This window comes from Pogonomyrmex barbatus, unplaced genomic scaffold, assembly GCF_055798465.1.
Source record: "Pogonomyrmex barbatus isolate J1 unplaced genomic scaffold, ASM5579846v1 scaffold16, whole genome shotgun sequence".
Taxonomy (NCBI): Eukaryota; Metazoa; Arthropoda; class Insecta; order Hymenoptera; family Formicidae; genus Pogonomyrmex; species Pogonomyrmex barbatus.
In genome coordinates, this window is record NW_028297112.1 from 2,432,882 (window position 1) to 2,453,419 (window position 20,538).

The 20,538-nt window shown below is 35.3% G+C and overlaps 1 protein-coding gene across 4 annotated transcripts in view; it reads right to left on the reverse strand.

Moving 5' to 3' along the window:
* LOC105425770 (uncharacterized) overlaps positions 1-19,851 on the reverse strand; it is a 155,168-nt gene extending 135,317 nt beyond the window's left edge. For 2 of the 4 annotated variants that reach the window (XM_089074089.1, XM_089074090.1), the window contains exon 1: positions 18,902-19,851. In XM_089074089.1, the coding sequence (XP_088930215.1) occupies positions 18,902-18,998 (97 nt within the window). In that variant the 5' untranslated portion in view covers positions 18,999-19,851. The remainder of the gene's footprint in view (positions 1-18,901) is intronic. The other 2 variants (XM_011636681.3, XM_089074091.1) reach the window with 2 other exon arrangements.
* Between the last annotated feature and the right edge of the window lie 687 nt (positions 19,852-20,538).

Here is a 20,538-nt window from a genome sequence, read left to right on the forward strand (position 1 = left end):
TCCTTTATAAAATTATTTTATAAAAACAAACGCATTACACAAAATTATTATTTCATTCATATAATTTAATGTTTAGTGTTTAGTTACGTAACCAGCAAAAGCGGAACCTTAATTAAAGTAATTAAATTGCTTTTTTTATTGCTCTTTATAATTCGAAATCATCGAGAACGAAGCGTTAATAAGCGTGTTTACAAACCGAGCTTAAATTTAATGCATCTTCATTTAATTGGTATACATTGCACGTAAGATATCCCCCCGTGCAAGACACAATTTCGATCACGAAATGCGTATCACATGGCAAAAAAGTTATCATGGTTAATAAAACATATCGTGCACAAGCGGCTTATTAATATTGAAAATATAATAATCTATCCTGAGGCAATTCGCGTCGTACTTTGCATAGGATATTTCACAAGCAAATTGCTCCTCGCCGGATATTTGCTTCACGTAATAGGAATACCGATCAGGAATGATCGCGCAGAATCGAATCTTTGGCACGCTGCGGCATGGTATGAGTTATGCAATGCCCGCCAATGTAATCGCGGCTTACGATTATGACCTCGCTAATGCTAGATAACGTATTACTTATGTGTACGACGTACACGTGCATATGTTATGCATAATATCTTTTGCGTCCTGTCCTCATCTTCCTTTAACGCCGTCCTCTACCCCCGTCATTTTTTTTCTCCGTTCCCTCTTTACTCCCATCTCCCATCCGATCTTTTTTCCTTCTAGAATTTCTAGTTTCCCTTTTTTGCCTCTTTATTTATTGCTACACTTATTTGTATATTCTTAGATTCACTCTCGAATTTTTTTATCTCTTTGCTATTTACATGGTAAAACGCAAAAGTGGAATATGACTGTGATAAGAAAATATCGAAATTCGAACGTATGTCAAACATGTGATCGATCGAATCAATATTTTTTCTTCGATATCAAATAAAGCGTATTTCGTATTTCAACAAGTTTTTTTAGCATATAAATGTCGTAGACTGAATGAGACAATACAAATTCCGCTTTCGGCTATTTCATAACTTCAAATGATATATGTCGAAGCCAAACCATAAATTTTTCCCGCAAAATCACCGCCGCGAATCTTTAGAAATATAAAATCCTGCAACTGCGAAACATCCTCGGACAAACGGTAAGCTATTGTGTCACGGGAAATATTGCAGGTGGTGAGTTAGTAGATAGCGTTTACATTTCTAGCGAGCCGTGCAGTATAGTGATTACGTCTGACTGATGCAAGTAATTTCTCAGGAAAACTACCCACTTACCAAAGTTTCCTCGGCGAGTTTACGTCCGAGTAACATTCGATTCGGGCTGAGCATCGCTCTAAGTCTCACGAAACGAGCGGCTCTCGAGCGCGAGAGCATGTCGCCGCACCGGCGGCAATCATTATCTCGCTAAGAGAGGCGAGAAAAAATTATTACGATAATGGCCGCAATAATAACGACGGTGCCGTAAACGATAATAATCGTCGTTACACATTTTAAAGAAATCGCAGCGTCTCTCGGAAAAGGGAAAAAAAAAACGATTGGTCGCCCGCGATGGAAACGTCGAAAAGACTAATGGTGGACTTCTTCCCATACCATCTGCCCCCTTCGGATGGCTCTATCCGGCCGGCCGATAAACTTTTCCATTCGCCTCGCAGCCACCAAGACCTTTTTTACCACGGTACGATTGATATTGTTCCAAAGCGACAACCCGGCGAAGTGGAGAAGTAGTTTAATTGTGTGAACGTGTATACTACAAATGAGGACGGCGTCCCTAAATCCCGCAATAAACGCTTGTACCCTCCGTTTTTGTCTGTCGTGAGTTTGTTATTCTTTAGAAGTTATTCTTAGAAGTGAGTGTTTTCAACATTGCCCGTAGTCCGCTAAAACTCCAAATTTATCTAGGTGCACGAGTATTTCGCAAAAAAAAAAAAAAAAATCAAAGTGTTGTATTACCACTTGAACAAGTGTAAAAGGTCTTCTAATTACAATATAAAGAGATGAAAGAGATTGAAACTGTGTTAGGACAATGGTAAATCGAAATGCTTTTGCGATCAATTTTTGAAACAATCGGAAACTTGTGAATTATTAATCAATTTTATATCGATTACCGATAACAGGAATTTAAAATTGGAATAAGGGAAATCACGCGCGGATTTATATTTCAATGCGTGCCTTATACTTTATTACGAGCTTAAATTTAGTAAAGCCGTAAACCGCTTCGCTGTCCTGTACTTTAATGCCTGCAATCGGGGCAGTCCCCGACCCAACTTAACAACGTTGAACGGATATTGCTATCGACCTCATACCGCATCAAGGATGGCAAAGCCACAGGGATGCTTGCGACACCACCGGTCGTGCCCATCCTTGTACACATAAATAGCTAAAGTAACTTATTAGATTGAAAAAATTATTTGACAAGCATATCTCGCAATTTATACTATGACATGATTAAAAAAAGTATACTTTATACCAACACTGTGTCTTTTTGATATGCGAGCAGTGAAGGGTTATACACTTCTCTCCAAGGTAAAGATAATATTAAATATATTAAAATCCAGTTATCCATAAAAAATAAAATATGTTATAAAAGTTGTCGAAATAAACAATTGTATTATATTAAATTAAAATATTAAATAAATATTCAAATAAGTAAAAAAAAGAATTTTACAATATCGCTTCCTTTGATCAAAATCATGTACACCAATGCTTATTAATGTTTAATTTTTTGATATTATTGAATTTTTATTACTAAACTCTTTGTGCCCAATAATTTTTTATGTAACATCCTAGTAATGCTCATTAATCTTTACTAAATAATGCGCAATAATGCCCCAAATTTATACGTCGCAATGCCCTCGGCGATTCACTTCTTGTTTCTCTTTCGTCTTAATTATATATGTGTATCGTTATTTACATACATATATGGATGTAAAATTCCTACTTCTACTCCGAATCCGGGATTGCTCGATTGCTTTTTTGCTGACGTGAACTCGCGAAGCTCTCATTGGAGCTGTCGGGATTTCCTTGCTCCGTGCGTGTTAATCCTTCGAGGTTTGTGGGCCTCGAGGCAATTTTCCGGCTTACATCGAGATTAGCGAAGTTGCACTTGGTTGATTTCATTGGCGAAACCGCGACTTATGTCTTTGTCCAAGAGATCCGATAACGCAAATGGAGCGAAAGTTACACGTGTGAAAATAATCGCATAAATGCGTTGTGATATGAGATCATATGCAGTACATCTCTCCGCTCTTATGTTACATATGAACTTTGAAAATGTAAAATTTTGTTGTTGTACAACTTAAATATATCGTATGATATTAGCGACATTATAAAATTTTTTTTCATTTATTTATGGATTTACTTAATATGGATTTAGTATAATACAATTTTAATTTAGCATAATACAATTGTTTATTTCGACAATTTTTATGATATAATTTTATGTAATTTATTTTTTAGGATAAGTATTTTTAATATATTTTACATTACACACATGTAAATATTTAACAATAACGTGAGCTCTTAACCAACCTTAATAATATGTGGAAAAAGAATAAATTAAAAATTAAATAGGAACAGTGTTTGCTGGACATGTTGAGGATTAACCGCAGAGTTGCAAAAGCTACATCATGAGGTGAAGCCATGCGCAAAAGTCATTTTGAAAGCAGACAAAAAAAAGTGTGATATATAATTTCGCGAATTTTAATGTCGAAATAAAAGTAGCGGGTGTGGTGGACGCAGAAAACGTTAACAAACAGATTTATGATAGCAGAAATTCTACAATCCATTTGGTTATGTGCATCAACGCTGTTGAGTTTTAGCAGTGTAAAATGCGTTCGTGTCACTATTACATCGTGGTCTCACTATTACACGCCACGTATAACATAATTAGAGCCCAAACTACATATATAATTCTCGCGTTGCACCGACTGTGCACTTCGCGTCTATCGTTGCGTGACAAAGCTATGTAAGTGGAATTAAAGTTGCGCCTCAGCGCGTCGTTGTACCGACAATATCGTCGTCGACATATGGAAAGGCCGCGAGCCCCAGGAATTTGTTTAACTACAAGCAAGATGATATAACTACTTTTGGAACGAAGTCTTAGCGTGATTGTAACTTTCGCGCTAACTTTGTCTTTCTCATTTGTGTTGTGCTCACATCGACTGTATTAACTATTCTCAAAGTTTTCTATCTTTCTTGAGTACTTGCAAATCCCTCGCGTTTTCAGCAGGTCCCTTCTCTTTTAATAAGATGTGAGCGCATATTTCATGCAACAGAAAAAGATATAGCACTGATATTTTATTATGTATGTACAAGAAGATTTCGCTTTTCGATCGATAAAAAGAACGGCACAATTATACACACTGAGAGTAAAAAATAAAGATTAAGAATGTTACAGTAACACAATTAAAAATTTCCTAAACCGCTATCTTTTTTAAAATAAAAATAATTTTTTTCTAATAATTAAAAATATTTAATTCTCATGTCTATTTAAAAAATTTTTTAAATTTTAATTAATAAAAAACACATCAAAGAATAAAACGCTTAATAAATTTCGCGATTAAAATCAGGGATCAGGGATTAGTTATCAGTTATCAGGGATTAATACACTAAGAAAAAAATGCTGTTGAATCAACAATATTAGTCTAATTGGAAATAATTTTGTTAATTCATTGATATTATTGAATTAATGAAACAAAGATCTTGATTATTAAAACAAGAGCATGACATATTGTTTCATTAATAATATCATTGAATTAACAAAATTATTTCCAATTAGACTGTGCTGTTGATTCAATAGTATTTTTTTCAGTTTTAAGAATATTTCAATTTTACACAAAGAGAAAGAATTAGAACTAACAGCTATCATAAAAAAATCATTGAAACATCATTGAGCCGTAAATATTGGCGAGAGAATTACTCATCAAAGATAATTAAATTTTTACTAATTATTCAAATAACACAATAATTAATTCAGTTCTCCAAATAATTCTTAAAGTATCATAAAAAAAAAACGGATAGCTTAAATATGTTCTCGAGTCTTAAAGTCAATCTTTCGCAATATTTTAAGAGCAGAGCGCTACAGGCCTTCAAAAAGGTCTCGTAAATCCCAGTCAGAAACGATGATGAAATTTCCAAAACAAACAGTCGATCGGTCAATGGTCCGGCGGGCAACGCGGGTACGATCGTTTGTATGCAAAACGCCCAACGAGATAACGACGAATGTTTCGCAAATTGCAGGCTGAACGTTTACGGAGCCTCGAGGGTGGCGAGTACCAGAGATACTCGGTAACTTTACGGTACTCCAGAAACCGGATCGATGCCTATGATTACGTCGACGCTTCGTGTTTCACCTCCGAACGTATGGTCGAAGCACATCCGGTTCTTTATCGCCTTTATGGCTTCATATTCGTATGGGCAACTGCGAACCGGTATTCTACTCATCGAAGAATTTGACGCAATTTGACTCTTCTTATGAGCTTATTATCGCTCGTTCTCCCTTTCCATCGCTCATATGTCACTAAGCATTAATCACGAGAACGTATATATCAAATCTGTTCAGCTATTCCGCTCTCGACAATCCGCCCTATCGCTACAATTCTGATTCAAGTTTCATTTTACAAAGCATAAAAAGTTGATAACGTTGATATAGAAAAAATATCCATTTTAGAAAATAATTACAATAATAGCAAATATACAGGCATTAAAACGCGGTTATTGGTGCGTGGTCATAGAAAAAAATTATCATTTCAAACGTATGCCATTAAAACAAAATTATACATACATAATATAAATTTTTTTGAATTATCAACATTTGTAAATGAAAACAATACATTAATATAATTTTTATCGAGTTTAAATAAAAATTGTTTATCAATTGTTATATTTTTAAATTAAAATATGCAATGTGTTAGAAAGTGCAAACTGTCACCTATTTCATAAAAATTAATGACATTGTACCGATTAGTCAATAACGAATAATTTTTAACAGATGTCTTGATAAGACGAACGATATTGAACCGGAGTGAAGGAATTCGATGCTAATCAAGATTTTAATTTCAAGCCAAGACGGCTTGGGATCTCGCGTTTCGTTTATCGCACCAAAATGTCAGGAAGATTCTGGTGGGTCATGAACCGCTGCCAAGAAAACGGGACGAGAGACATTCAGGGTCCACTTATCTTTCGCGCCAGGATTTATGAAATGCTCCACCCCTCTCCGCGAGAATAAGAGCACGAGAATAAGAGCTTGAAAGGAAACGATGCCTGCCTGACCCGTAGACACGCAGGATAATGCGAGAATTAAGAAGCGTCGCCGTTGAGATGGAGTTTGCTACTGGATTAAGTATGGACGCGATATTAAAGCGCTTCTCGAATCCGATTTGCGAGTAAAAGCCTTCTTCCGATGTTTCAAAGACGCGAAGTATCCTTCTCGTATACACACTATATCAAAATCTACAGATATAATTTATATAATTTATAGCGTAATGCGATCAGAGATCATAAATGCAAAGGAAATTATTATATATTATTATTTAATTATTATTATTATATACTCGAAAGCAATTTTAAATTCAAGAAAAGAATATCCAGAAATTGAAAGGTTGAGTCCATTATTTATTTTCTAGAAATAAGAATTTTCATTTGTATAATGGGAAAGCAATTTGCAGAAATATAAACGCGAAGGTATTTTCATATTAAATAAAAACTGTCTGTATTTCTGTACTTTTACGTGGATCATCATGTGTACGTAGACCTAGTATAATCCGGCGTGATACTCAAATGAGATGATCCTACGCGATCTAGAGAGACGCACAATATGGGATTAAGAATCCCGAGTGCGGAGCTCATTATTCACGGATTATGAATAAGCTAGAGCCACTAGCGAGTTACTCTCATAGAAATCCTTATCCCGCGAATAACTGTTGGAACACTATTTCATGATCTGAGGCCTCATCGTTCTAGAGATATCCTATTTCGCAGTTAAAGAAAGGCAACAAATTTTCCCAAGGTTAAAACGCGAAGTATCTAAAGAGGAAATTAAGATAAATGTCCAGGAAAATAATACTATTTTTGCAAATCTCTTTTCTTTCGTTTGTGCAAATAAAGACTTGATATAAGCATCTTCAAGAATGTTAAGAATAGATGTAATTGTTAAATTAACATCTCTGTCAATTTAAAGCTCTAAGTTATTGTATATTTATTTGTGTTATTATCGCAATCTTGATTTCATTTTATTCATTATCGCGCGCGCGCGTGTGTGTGTGTGTGTGTGTGTGTGTGTGTGTGTGTGTGTGTGTATGATTTTTATTGATCCTAATAAAAATTATAAAAAGAGAATGAATGAATTTCTTATTATATTTATAGCAAATAATTTCTTGCTCGAAAAACAAACATGAAATGCCAAGAAAAGACTTTATATGTTTTCTAGACTGCGCAACACAGATCTTATTTTCCACTATAAATGAAAGCGAGATAGTAATGAAGTATCTCACATCGAAAGGGCATCCAGATGGCAAATTTTACTCGAGTATACTCTCCCTAGGGAAACTGGTTGATTTATAACACAGGCAAGCTTTTTCTACCCGCATTCAAACCAATTTCCCTTTACATGTAAAGCGACCCACACATTCAAGCTGCCTATCACGTGAAAATATTTGATATAACAGTTCGCTTTAATTAGTCAGAAGAGTTTTCAATTACAATCAAACTGAAAAATATAACAACAAAAATAATATTAATCTATTTGATGTTATCATTACTAAGCAAATAGATAATAAGATTTGAATAATTTTGTATTATAATAATCATAAACATTTAAATATTTTTAAAATTAATATAAGATACTATAGCTTTTTTGCCAAAATATACCAATGCTTTAATGCTAATTGGTTTAAATGCCGATTTGTTGATAAATTGTTACAATCGATAAACGTTTAAAGAATGACAGAAATATTTCTAGGAACGACTTGATTTTAACACTAGAAAAATAACCTCAAAAAGAGAAACAAATTGAAATTCATCGAGAGATAATAAAAAAGATAAAGCAATTGGATTCGGAAACGGTTTTCGATCCTTCAACAAGATCAAGAGAAAATTCAAAATTTTGAGATACAAAGATATTCAAAGCCAGGGTTGCCTTCTGCTCAGTGACTTCGTACTTTTCGTATATCGTTTTCTCTTTCATGGCACGTAGCCAACGCAGGAATCTATCATCCCAAACTATTTCGATAAATTACAAAAGTTAAATATAAAACAAAGTTGAAGAAATCCAAACAGATCAGCCGCCTGGTTGATCTTACATATATAAATATTAAATAAAATTATTAAAAAATATTATAGGAACTTTCACTTTTTTAATACATTTTTTCGGTTGACAAGAATTAAAGAATTGAACTTTCATTAAGTTTGTAACTAATTTAATTCGTTCAATTATAAATGTATTCAAATAAAATAGAGTCTTTTCTTTTAATATTTTCAACTTTAGTTTTGTTTTATAAATGTTTCAGAATGTTACGAGGTAACAATATCAAAATACGTTAACAAATACGTTTCAACTTTTGACATTTTGTCAAAAGTTACAGATATTTATACTTGTAAAAGCATTATTAAATTAGTTAATACCTAATGAGAGCAAAAATGTTCGTATTTCCGTTGATGCCTTTCATCAAAATGATTTACACTCATGAAGAATATATCGTGCATACACATTATATTCCATTTATTCATAATTACTATAATTCCAGAATGCTTCGTATCGCAAACGTTTACAAACATTTACATAATTAGCAATAATTATGTGTCATTATATCAGATAAAAAATATATACAGCATATATGCATATAATGAACATCATATATTATTAACGTTATTATTACATTGAAAATAATCAAAATGGATATATATATCACAAATTATCAAAAAGCATTTCTCTTTATAATTTATTCATTGTCTAATATATAAAACATTAAAAATAGCTTATGAATGTTTTATGTGATATTAAAGAAAGGGAAATTATTGTTCTCTTACAATAATTCTCTTTATTAAAATATAGAATCTATTCAGGCCACACGTATTGTTTTAATAATACGCCTACTAGGAAAAGTAATATACTTGTTACAAGAGCAGTCGCGAGATATTATTTATGGATAAGAATAGTAGTAGAAAAATCAGGACACAAGCACTGTCATACACAATGTTATATATTCTTTTATCTCGTGAAGCGTGAAATCAAAGTATCGGCAAATGAGTTGAATTCCATCGATATACCTAACGGCACAATATCATATCTTCGCTCCAAAAATTTTATTCGGCAAAAATAGCGGCAAAAATAGCAGCAAAAATAACATGAACTAATTAATCACTACTAACTAACCACTGTATCTGTAGAGGTTTCACTATCTCTGTCCATTTCATTTTATTTATAATTTAATCGGTATCAATTTCGATACGGTTATTGATTTTTATTATCCGTGCTTTTTTACATTCTTGCATGTAAAAAAGCAATATAAATGGATGGAAATAAAAATTATTTAATTTCGTTATAAAAATAGAAAATAGGAAATAGAAAACATTTTTAATTTTTTATCGATATAATAATCAAAAACAAATTCTCTATCTTTTTTTCGCAATATGAACAATTTAAAATATGTTATATAAACTATCTTGCAATTTATACATCAAGTTTATATAACATCAATCACTTATGGCTAAGTACGAATTTTCGAAACTTATACTCCAATTTCAAAAATAAATTATCAAACGAGAAAAAATAAAAATTAATATAGTGGAGATTATAAATCATGATGTAAAACTAAATTTTAGAATTTCTCGAATTCTCGCAAAACGTACTAATAATATAGTAATATAGTAATATAGTATAATAGTAAACTCACATTTCAAATTTTATTATTAAAATATACTTTTGCAACAAATGTTTTGAAATCAAAATAATAAATATTTTCTCTCATATAATATAATTTTCTAATTTCTTAATTTCATTTTCATTGGATTTGCAAGCCCACCGATTCTTCAAAGAAATTTCGTGCCTCTTCGTAATACCTTTTTCTCATTCAGATTCATACGATGTCATACGTTGCCATTGAATCTACATGCACGACGTCGATGAATGTACTTGAATGCCATAAAATAAAATACGCGAGTCAAGCCTCTTTGCCAAGAATGTCGAAAAGCCAAAGGTGGAGGATGTAATTTTATTTTAAATATCTTTCTGACTAAAAACTTAGAACGTGTTTGATCGTGGAATTGTATAAAAGTTTTCAACAAAGTTCATTCAAAACCTCATTAAGCAAATCTTATAATTCTTTGTAAATAAATCTACTTTAATTCTTTGAACCCAACAAGCATATTGTAAAAATTATTATAAATACTTTCGGCTTAAATATATTTCATAAACACTCCATGCAATAAGAACTTATTTCTGTTTCTTCTCATGCGCTACAATCTTGTAAGATGGTTCTTTATAATGCTTTTTATCCTGACTTTCCTTTCATGGAAGTGTCATTGTACAGACCATTCGCGGCGAAGTCGTCGGAAAGTTAGCTATTAAAGGCAGAAACAATAATATTAACCCTTAGAGACTTATCCATGACAATATCTACAGTTTTCAAGGGATTACTACAACTGACAGATGGTACATGTACGTGTGGCAGTGCGTACATTCATGAATATAGGAAGTATACATAAAACTGGATATTAACAAATTGTTAATATCCAAAACTTTCACAAAAAATTATTTTTTATAATTTTCTGTGAAAGTTTTGGATATTAATTCAAAAAATAATTCTAATTTTGTAAGAAAAGTTTGTCATAAAACGAATCTGATAAATAAATAAATAAATAAATAATTATCTTATAAATATATCGTTTGCGTTAAAGACATAATAAGAAATAAAAAAAAAATTGAAAGCGGTTTAAATTAACAAATTAACTTCGCTTTGTTTACTAGCTATATAGCTTCTCTTGCAGTTAAAATTATTGTTGTCCGCGCTAAACATTAATTTTTTTTACACAGGAACAGCAAAACGTAAATTGCACATCACATTCGCATAAAATTACGAGTAAACATTATTCGTTATTGGCACACGACCGGGAAAACTACCAGATGAAATTCTGCACGTGATTCTCTCTTCGTACGTGCACGAAATTACCTATTCCCCGCAGATCCTCCCCAAACATAATTAGACCACTCTCTATCTCTAATTAAACAGTTGCGGCGTAGAATACTTCTTTTTTTCAAGTAGCTCCGTAATGACTACGCCACGAACATCCTCATCGCCGCTTCCGCGATGAGGAGAAACATGGGACGCGCGAACAAGACGAAAGGGGAAAATTCGAGAGTTTCCATATAGCCGGAAACTGAAATGGAAACTAATATACGACAGATGCAGCCATGATTCAACGCTACACCGGCGGCAACATTGCCCCATCCTGCTCTTCCCAGTTTTCGGAAAGTTGTCCCGATTCCCGCCCGCATGCTGCACCTAATTCTTCGTACAAACTCTTCCTGATATTTCCATGAAAATTCAAACCTAACTAGTTCACGTGTAATGATTTGAACATGTGTTTAAATAAAACTGAAAATTATCTCACATTAATTTATAACTAAATACTTTGTGAACATGAATCTAATTCCGTGAATGCTGACACATCATCAAATTGTTATAATAAAATAAAAATATAAAAAAACTCGGAGTAAAACGCGATATATAAAATATTGTATTTTGTAACATCGAGCTATAAAAATTCCAATATATTGATGGATGACAAAAGCCAATTAAAACTCATTCGTACGAGTTATATAGTAAAAAAAAAATCCATATTACACGTGACACGCTTTTCATCCTACAAGCTGCACTTTTTTACATAATTGCTGGTGTTTCCTACTTTTAGTCCTACCTTTAGTCATTAGGGCAAATCCGATTAAACAGGTGCGATACGGCGCTGTCGCCAGTAAATAGCAGCCAAGTAAATGCGTGGCATGCCTGCATGAAAAGCTTGTCGAGATCTATAGTGGCAGTAAATTCACATATACCTATAACAAAATGGACACGAAACGGCGATACGCGGTTATTTAGTGCGCTTCGATTTGCAAAACTGTTGGTGTTGGTTAATTTGTCCTGCGAAAGAATATTTTGCCTCAGCTTCAGATTTCAATTTCTACCACTGCCGCGAAACAAATGTGCATTAAGCGCGATAATGCAGCTTTTAAAACTGTATCACGTGGATTTAATACAATGAGCTTCGTGGCGTACAATCGCATTATTGAAAATTACGAAACAACGTGGTAGAATATACGTAAACAATAGAAAATATAGCATAAAATAGTTCGTAACGAATTAATGCAGTTGTTTCGTTTCAAAAACGGCAAAATTTACCATCGACCTTGTGCTTTCGCTTAAATAATCGCAGATGTAACAGCAGCCAACACGTTAAAATGAAGCAATCTAGCGTTATACTAAATTCTCCAACAGAAAGCGGTAAACAGTTTCAGCTAAAACACCAGAAACCACGTAATCTTTTTAGCTACTCCCAAGTTGGAAGTCCTAATTGAGGAATTCGCTGCAGCGTCACTGAGCTGAGCCATTTAACAAAAGTTACGGAATTAGGATGCCCCTAAAAGCCGTCCGTGTCAACTTCTTCAATTAATAGCGATCTAAATTTGTAAGTTGTAAGTTGTAGGTCGAAAATCATATTAAAATGCATGGAATAATTTTCATCATAATATTATTTACAGTTGCAATTTTACGCAATTTTAATTACGCGTTTAATCTACATAAATGGAAATTTAATTCGTAATTGATTTTCTTTTTTCCTCCAATAAAAATAATAGGCTCAATTTTTATCGTTGAAAAACATAATTGTAAATAAGAGAAGGAAACAAAATATATTAATGAAAGTATCTCGAGCGTACTTCGCAGAAATCATGACTTTCCACTAATTGCGCAATTTCGCGACAAAATTTACAGGATTTATTCGTTGAATTCTGTTGACGAGTGTATCACGCGTACTTATGCATGCATTGTTAATAAATTATCAAGTATGCCGCATGCATATACGATTGCCATTAAGCAGATGGCGACGATTGCAAATTAGTGGCTGATAATTATCTCGGATATACCCAATACATGCATTCCATTCGCAAAGTTATGATATAAACACCACCTCATCAATCGTAAGGGATAAACGTGACGAGAGACGCAGTGTAAATCGGATCGTCGCGGCCCGAATAATTTTACATTAATTACACACATCGCGGATTATACATATCTATTGTAGGTATTACCGCGTGCCGTTAAATAGATAAACAAATATCGTTTATACATGATTAGTTTGATATAAATTCTCATCGACCGAAATTACGCTAATTTCCCTATGTGTAATGTACAAGCGTGACAGGACGACGGGATCCGACAAGATCTCGCGCATTCCGGAAAGCTCGCTAATTCCCTCGGCCAACTTAATTTACGAAATAATATATTACGAGCGAAGCAAAGGGGAAACTCTGACACGTTTTTTGTACAAGGCGGATTTTGAGCCTCGCAAAATCGCGAATCTAGTTACGACTTCGTCGTAATACACTCGTTGCACCGACCGAACTTTGACCTCTTACATTCTAATGTTTAAAACATGCGACTCCACTGCTTATCTCGTCCGAGATCACAATTTCAAAGTAACCAACTTTTGGCTCCATCTATTTGTTCCCAAGGAATTCCGACGGTGGGAAAAGGAAGGATTAAAAAATTCGAACAGTGCATGCGAAATGTTCACGCGCCATGAAATCAATGCGAAAAAGAACGGCAAAAATGTTACATTCATACGAATATATAAACTGAACGCTCTAAAAAAAAAAAAAGAAAAAAAAAGAAAAGATCAAGATCGAATGATATATGTACTATTTTACGAAGCTCGTTCGCGCGTAGGGAAAAGTAACGCGCGTTACTCGCGAAAGGCTCGCCTCTAAATAAAAGCACAGATACAATCTCGGTGGCGACTTTGCGCCTCGAATTCGCAACTGTCAATGTTACGAAGGCAGCCTCGGCATTACGCCCGCAGGAATAACGGATGCGGAAAAGCGGCGAGCGGTAGCTTACGTGCAACGCCGGAAATATACACCGGAGCCAGATATGTAGATTGGGCACGAGCTTTCAACGCTCGGAAAAGAAAGACGAGCCAGCCGAACAATAGGTAAATGCACTTCCGTGAAGTGTAGACCAGCTACTAAACCGTAGCTGAGCAGCTACCTACTCTATGCGACTTGCTGAATCGGGAGTCGAGAAATAGGCGTTCTGTTGCGGCGACCGTAAGGCGGCCGGGGGTGGAAACGGAAATGGGAAAGCTTGAAAACGAAGTGCTCTCCCGTCGAAACTTTTATCCCGAAAAGAATGTGCGAGATTGAATGCGAGAGGGTGAGAGGGGAGAGGTGTCGATAGCGAAGGTGTTGGTAACACAACAAGAACACGCTTATCGTATCAATCATGAAACAAACCGTGATGGATGTATCGAGAAAACGTCATTTATTAAAGCCAAACAAAAAAGCGATAATATTACCGGTTAAATATACACGATAAATAATGATGAAAATGTTTTTATGGAATAACACGTAATAATTTCACACCTCGCGGAAAATTTCCCAACAACAATTTATGAAATAAGATAAATAAAACAATAATATAAAATGTAAACAAAATGTAAAATGTAGAATATAAAAAGATAAAAATAATATATAAAATTATATAAAAATGTAACAGAATGGATAAAAAATTGACAAAGTTATTTTAGGAACTGGCTAAAAATGCACGATAGAAGAAAATCGGAATGTCGATAACATCGAAAATGGAAGCCAAAACAGAAAAGCCTTTAATCGTGTTCGATTTTCAAAGCTGCTCTGTGAGATGGTTAATTATGCATACTAGAGAGCCATTGTTTTACTTCGTATATGAGCACTAGAATTGTACGTAAATTATATAATCGGCTACGAATGATTTTGGAACAATTTCCTATCACATTGTTTAAATAGTAGGAAAATTATTTGCATTCAACAACAAATGGTAGATACTTTTATAAATACCAATATTAATTATGTATAATTCATAAGATATGCGATGTACGAGGCGGTGTGCTTGTAGAAGCGACGGTATCGGAACAATATGAAAAAAAAAAAGCTCAGAAATTTTGCAAACTGTATGCGCATGGTTTTCGGGCGCGAAGTGCACAAGCCGGTCGACCCGTATTTCATCGTGGCGACTGTTGCGAATATAAAATATCTTGCATTAATTTTCGAATATTCGAATCTATTTCACGAAAGAGTGAAAATTATGACTTGTCCGCTCTCTCTTTTTTTTTTTTTTTTTCACTGGCACAGCACTGAATTATGGCCATGGAAGAATTGTTCCCGGTGAAATGCAGATAGGTGCAGCGCATTCCCCCTGCAGTTCATGACCTCATTTCGCACAGATTTTGTACAATTTATAGTGGAAGACGGCAAAGATATCCGAGAAAGATAATCAAGATTAAGCTATATAAGATATTGCCCGTGCGCAGATTTTGCATCGACTACACGGCGAACATTTCCTGCGAATCTATCCTCAATCCGGCGCAATGACGTTCCCCGACGCAACGCGCAACTAATCAGAATAATCCTTAAAAGACGATCTATTTCCGTTTCAGGACGTTCTATCTACTCAGGTAACTTTTTCTACAGATCGTAACGTCGAGCCCTTTAAGTCAAATGTTCTCGCGTTACTCGATAAAGTTCTATCATCTACTCGCTACCGCTTTCCTCCCAGTCTTTTTTGCAACCCCTCACGTGGATTTGTAAAACTTCAACTGTACGTAAGCCCGCGGGCGTCCATCGTTTCGCACGATTTATAGAGATGGCGATGACTTTTCAAACTACTAAGCTTACCGCAACGGCGATTCGTCGCCGATCGCGATTTCCGAGCGTTGCTGCGATCGCGCAAATTATAATAAGAATTTACGAGCGAGACTAAACGACCGCGCGGACTATCGATAAAGTGCCATCGCCGGGACGTCCCGGATCTTCTCTTTCCCTCCTTCGAAAACATCCGATAGATTTACGAGGGTAATTACGCGCTTTCTTCCCGCGGCTATTCGACACTCGGCGCAAATGCACTGTCCATTCTTCTCCCGCTCTTATTCGTCTTGTTTTTTCTTCCCCTCCCCTTCTTTCCGCACACGTTAGCACCTACATGACGAAGTCTGAGTAACTTTACGATCGCGCCGCTGATCTATCGACGTCATCTAGTATTTGGACATATATATATATATAACGTGTGCCGAGCACTTCTAGACCTTTAACGTTCGAAACGCAATTCAAGTGCATTAGTGGAGCACGAAAGATCCTAACGTAGAGGTAAATTATGAATCAAAATTTGTATAATAACTCTAACAAAATCCGAATATCAAATAATAATACATACGTAACGTATTACAGAAACACATTATTAAATAATTAATAACAGGGTCTCTATTCAAACTTAAAAAAAAAATTCTCTCTGAGAATTGCCTGATTTTCAAGGCAATTTGTTAAAAATTCCAAGTAAAGTATTTTTTAATGTATTTTACAAATAAATATATATATTTACTATGCACATTCTTAATATTTTTCATAAAAATTTAGGAATCATAAAATAAAATTAAAAATTATTCAAATTTTAATAACCAAATTTATACAATTTTTAAAGAAATTATAAAAATTTTAAAAAATAAATATTTTATATCGCGTAAAATTTTCAAATTTTATTTTCAAAAACTACAAACAAAAAATTATATAATATTAAATTAATAATGCATAACCGAGACAAAATTCAACTTTTATAAAATTATTAAAATAAATATCCGGATAAATAATAATTTCATTAAACAAAATTGCATCTAATATTAAATTGTTATTTTTAATACTGAATATTAGATTAGTCATCAAATCAGTATACTTTGATGTTTGCAATGGATGGTTCGATTGTTATTATTATTAACAATTCAACCGGTAAATTCTCGACTGTAATATAAAGACAAAATAGTAAAAAAAGCAACTTTCGAAAAATTCTCTGATATTCAATAAAATTCCCCAAGAATTCCCTGATTTTTCAAGGCAAACAAATTCCTTGAGAATTCCAGGTTTTTACATAGTAGACATTCTGAGTGATGTCTGTTGTAATTTCAAATTATTTCTGTAACATATTCATCCGTAATTCATTACAAATAACTTTCCCTTTCCGAAAAATTTAAATCAAAATACTCAACATGCATATCTAATAATCACATCTATCGCAGAATTACGTTGATCCGACACATAACATTATAACCGTTAATACCGGCTTTCTGAAATTTCTGCTAATAAGTTTAACTCGTAACTCTCGACCCGTAATCTCTCAATTTTGTATACTAAAATTCCACATGAATTTAGGACTGAATGCTGACATTCCAACGGAAAATTTGGCCAAACTCGATGGATAAGGTTTCATTTCACGTTTTACCCTCGCCCTCGCAGAACCATTAGTAAAATTTTCAAAAGTATCACACAGCGGTCACAATCCCGAAAATCGATTCCCTTCTCTCGCCTTACCATTAATTATTGACAAGTGCGCTAATTCCCCAACCAAAATCGACAATCGCGATATACGATACGCCGTCGTAAATTATCATAGTGGTAGCCGGATATAAGCGGACGGTTCTTACAAATCCCACGATATATTCGTTTAATCGCAAACCAGAGCGCACGCGCACGCGGGCATAAAACGCGCCTGACAACTGTTATCTATATGTAAACGATTTTACGCGCTAGATTAATTATACGAGCGGCTGGGTCGCAACTAATTCACGCGTCACAATGATCCTTGATTTATGGCGCATCGGATCCGAAATTTGCTCCATGAATCAAAACGATCGTAGATACCGAATACCGCCACGAGACGGAATATCGACTTTAACGTCATTAGATTTGATTATACTAATTATTGCAGGACTACGTGCAGCGCCTTAGGCATCGCGAAAGATGAGACTAAACGCGAGCGACATGCAACATCTCCCGCGCGGCAATTCCCTCAATTTGCTCTCTAATCCCTTAATTATATGCATATGGAGTTGCTACTCCGCATGGCAGTTGCCTCTATCCAGTATAAGCAACGACGCGATCTCTAACTTGGCCAATTTTAACCCCTCACGTTCAATCTTCAGAGGAGTAACATTAAAATAATATTAAAATTTTGCATTATCATCATCCGAATTAAAACGCAAAATACTAAATAGAAAACATTTTTGTCTAAAGAAGCGTCACGGAACATCATGTTCATTGGAAAGAAGTCTTCAAAAATAATCATTAATATAAAATTATATTATCTTATTATGTATTATATAATATCTTATGTGTATTGTTTTTATTACACAATCCAATTCCACCTAAAAAATGTGTATCTTTATGCTTAAAATTATATAAATATTTTCACAGAATCTTTCATGATGCAATGTAATAACCTTATGAATTACGCTTACGTCATTTTAATAATTTGCAAGGCAAAGATTGAACCGGAATAATTTTCCTTATAATTTATGCAGAAAATATTTTACGCCATTTCAATCGTTCAAACATGCACGCCAGATTTAAAATACAAAAATTATTACTTTTATGTAAAAATAAATAGAAATAATATAATTGAATCGAATCAACGAAAATATTGAAAGCGGGGAATTCATACGAGAATATATACATTTCGTACATATTAATTCACAGTTATTATATTCATAATTAAAATTACACGAAATATTGATAAATGATACTTGCGTCGAGCATTTCGCGGCATCGAGATTTATCGATATTCGTCAAAATTATAAAATCGCGAAAATAAAGAAAAAAAATGACTCACCCAAACGATCGGTGCCCGTCACCCGATGAGCCCGGAGGAGCAGCAACCACACCAGCACGAGCATGATTTTCCTGGTTGGAGCACTGGCTAACATCATCGTCGCACTAATCAGTCAGTCTTGACACCACACTGTCGTACGCTGCCAGCGGTCATATCACAGCACCCGCACTTTGATCATCGACCTCGCGCGATCGAGATGAATCTCCACGAGCGTTCAACGACGACGAGTCAGCCGCCGCGAAGTCGTCGAACTCGGATGGATCATTTCCGGCCGGTCTACCTCGGATTAAACTTCACGGCACCGGCTCGCTTCGTGACGCGCCATGGTTCACCAAAGTCCGATTCTCAACATTCAGGATCCCCGTCGACTTCCGCTCGCGCGAGTTCACCGGAGGAGGGGCGGGAGGGGGTGCGTCAAGGGTGATCCTGCTACGATCCCGAAAGTTCCACTGTCGCCTCGATCGTCAAACCGCGTGGCACGACGTCTCGCTTCGATCCGCCTCGCCGGGCGCAGCCCAAACGCGAATGTCATCCATTCCCAGAAATTTATCCAAATCGCAGGACACACGGAGCGAGGGCGGGAGAGACGCGATTCGATCGCGAAAATTCTGCGACGTGACTTATTTCCCGCGGACTGAACCGGCACTGAACCGTCGCGTCTGTTCAGCAACGCGCTCGTTCCACTCGTCGAGGATAGTGGGGAATGTCGGCTTAATTCACACTGTTCCACCGCCGCGTTCGCGAAAGATCGCCGCCGAATTTTCCGTGTCGGAAACGAAGATATCACTTCCAAGAAGGATCGTCGAGGCACTCCTGAGGATATACGGAGCCGGAAATACTTTTCCAAAATGACCGAAGGATCGAGATGCATGCGCGCGAGTGCTCAGCAGTAACACATACTCAATGTACGGTGATCGGCGCGCGACTGAGCGGCGCTGAGCGGGCAGTCAGGACTTTTGAAAGTGGGGTAGCGCGATGCGCTACGTCACGCGGCCGCTCTGCGCCGACGCACGACAAACTCGGTCGCTACCCCCTCCACACGGGCCGTACCGCCGAATTTTCGACATACCTGAGATGAGCGTGACCTCGCGTACGTACATAAAAATTCGTGGAAAATATAAAAACACAACATGCGTACAATCGGTTGAATAGCGCTTGTGTTTACTTCCTAATAGAAGTCGTTTTCGGACCGTTGTACACGACGTACGTATTTTGTCTACAGATAATTTTCGCATTCCGTCTTCGCACATTTTTATCTTTATTTTCTCCAATTCTGACTTAGTTTTATCATTATTTTTGTACTTAGATTATATTTGATTGAACACAGTCGTATCGTTCCTGTGATCACTGTAGTAGAACGGGAGCCAACAGAAATAAAAAGAAAACTTTCAAATAGCTTGAGATATTCGAGACGTAAGATCAAACGATACAGAAGCCATCATTAATGTTTTCTCTGAACTTGAATTACTTCCAAATCAGATATACTTCCATATCAGATATTCGTATATCGTTATTTAAGAAATGGATGATACTTCAAAACATTACCAAAAATATAAAAATCGCATAGATCGTTCTATTACACTTGCATAAAATTTAAGCACAAATACTTTTTTTAGTTTAAAAGTTTAACTTTTGTA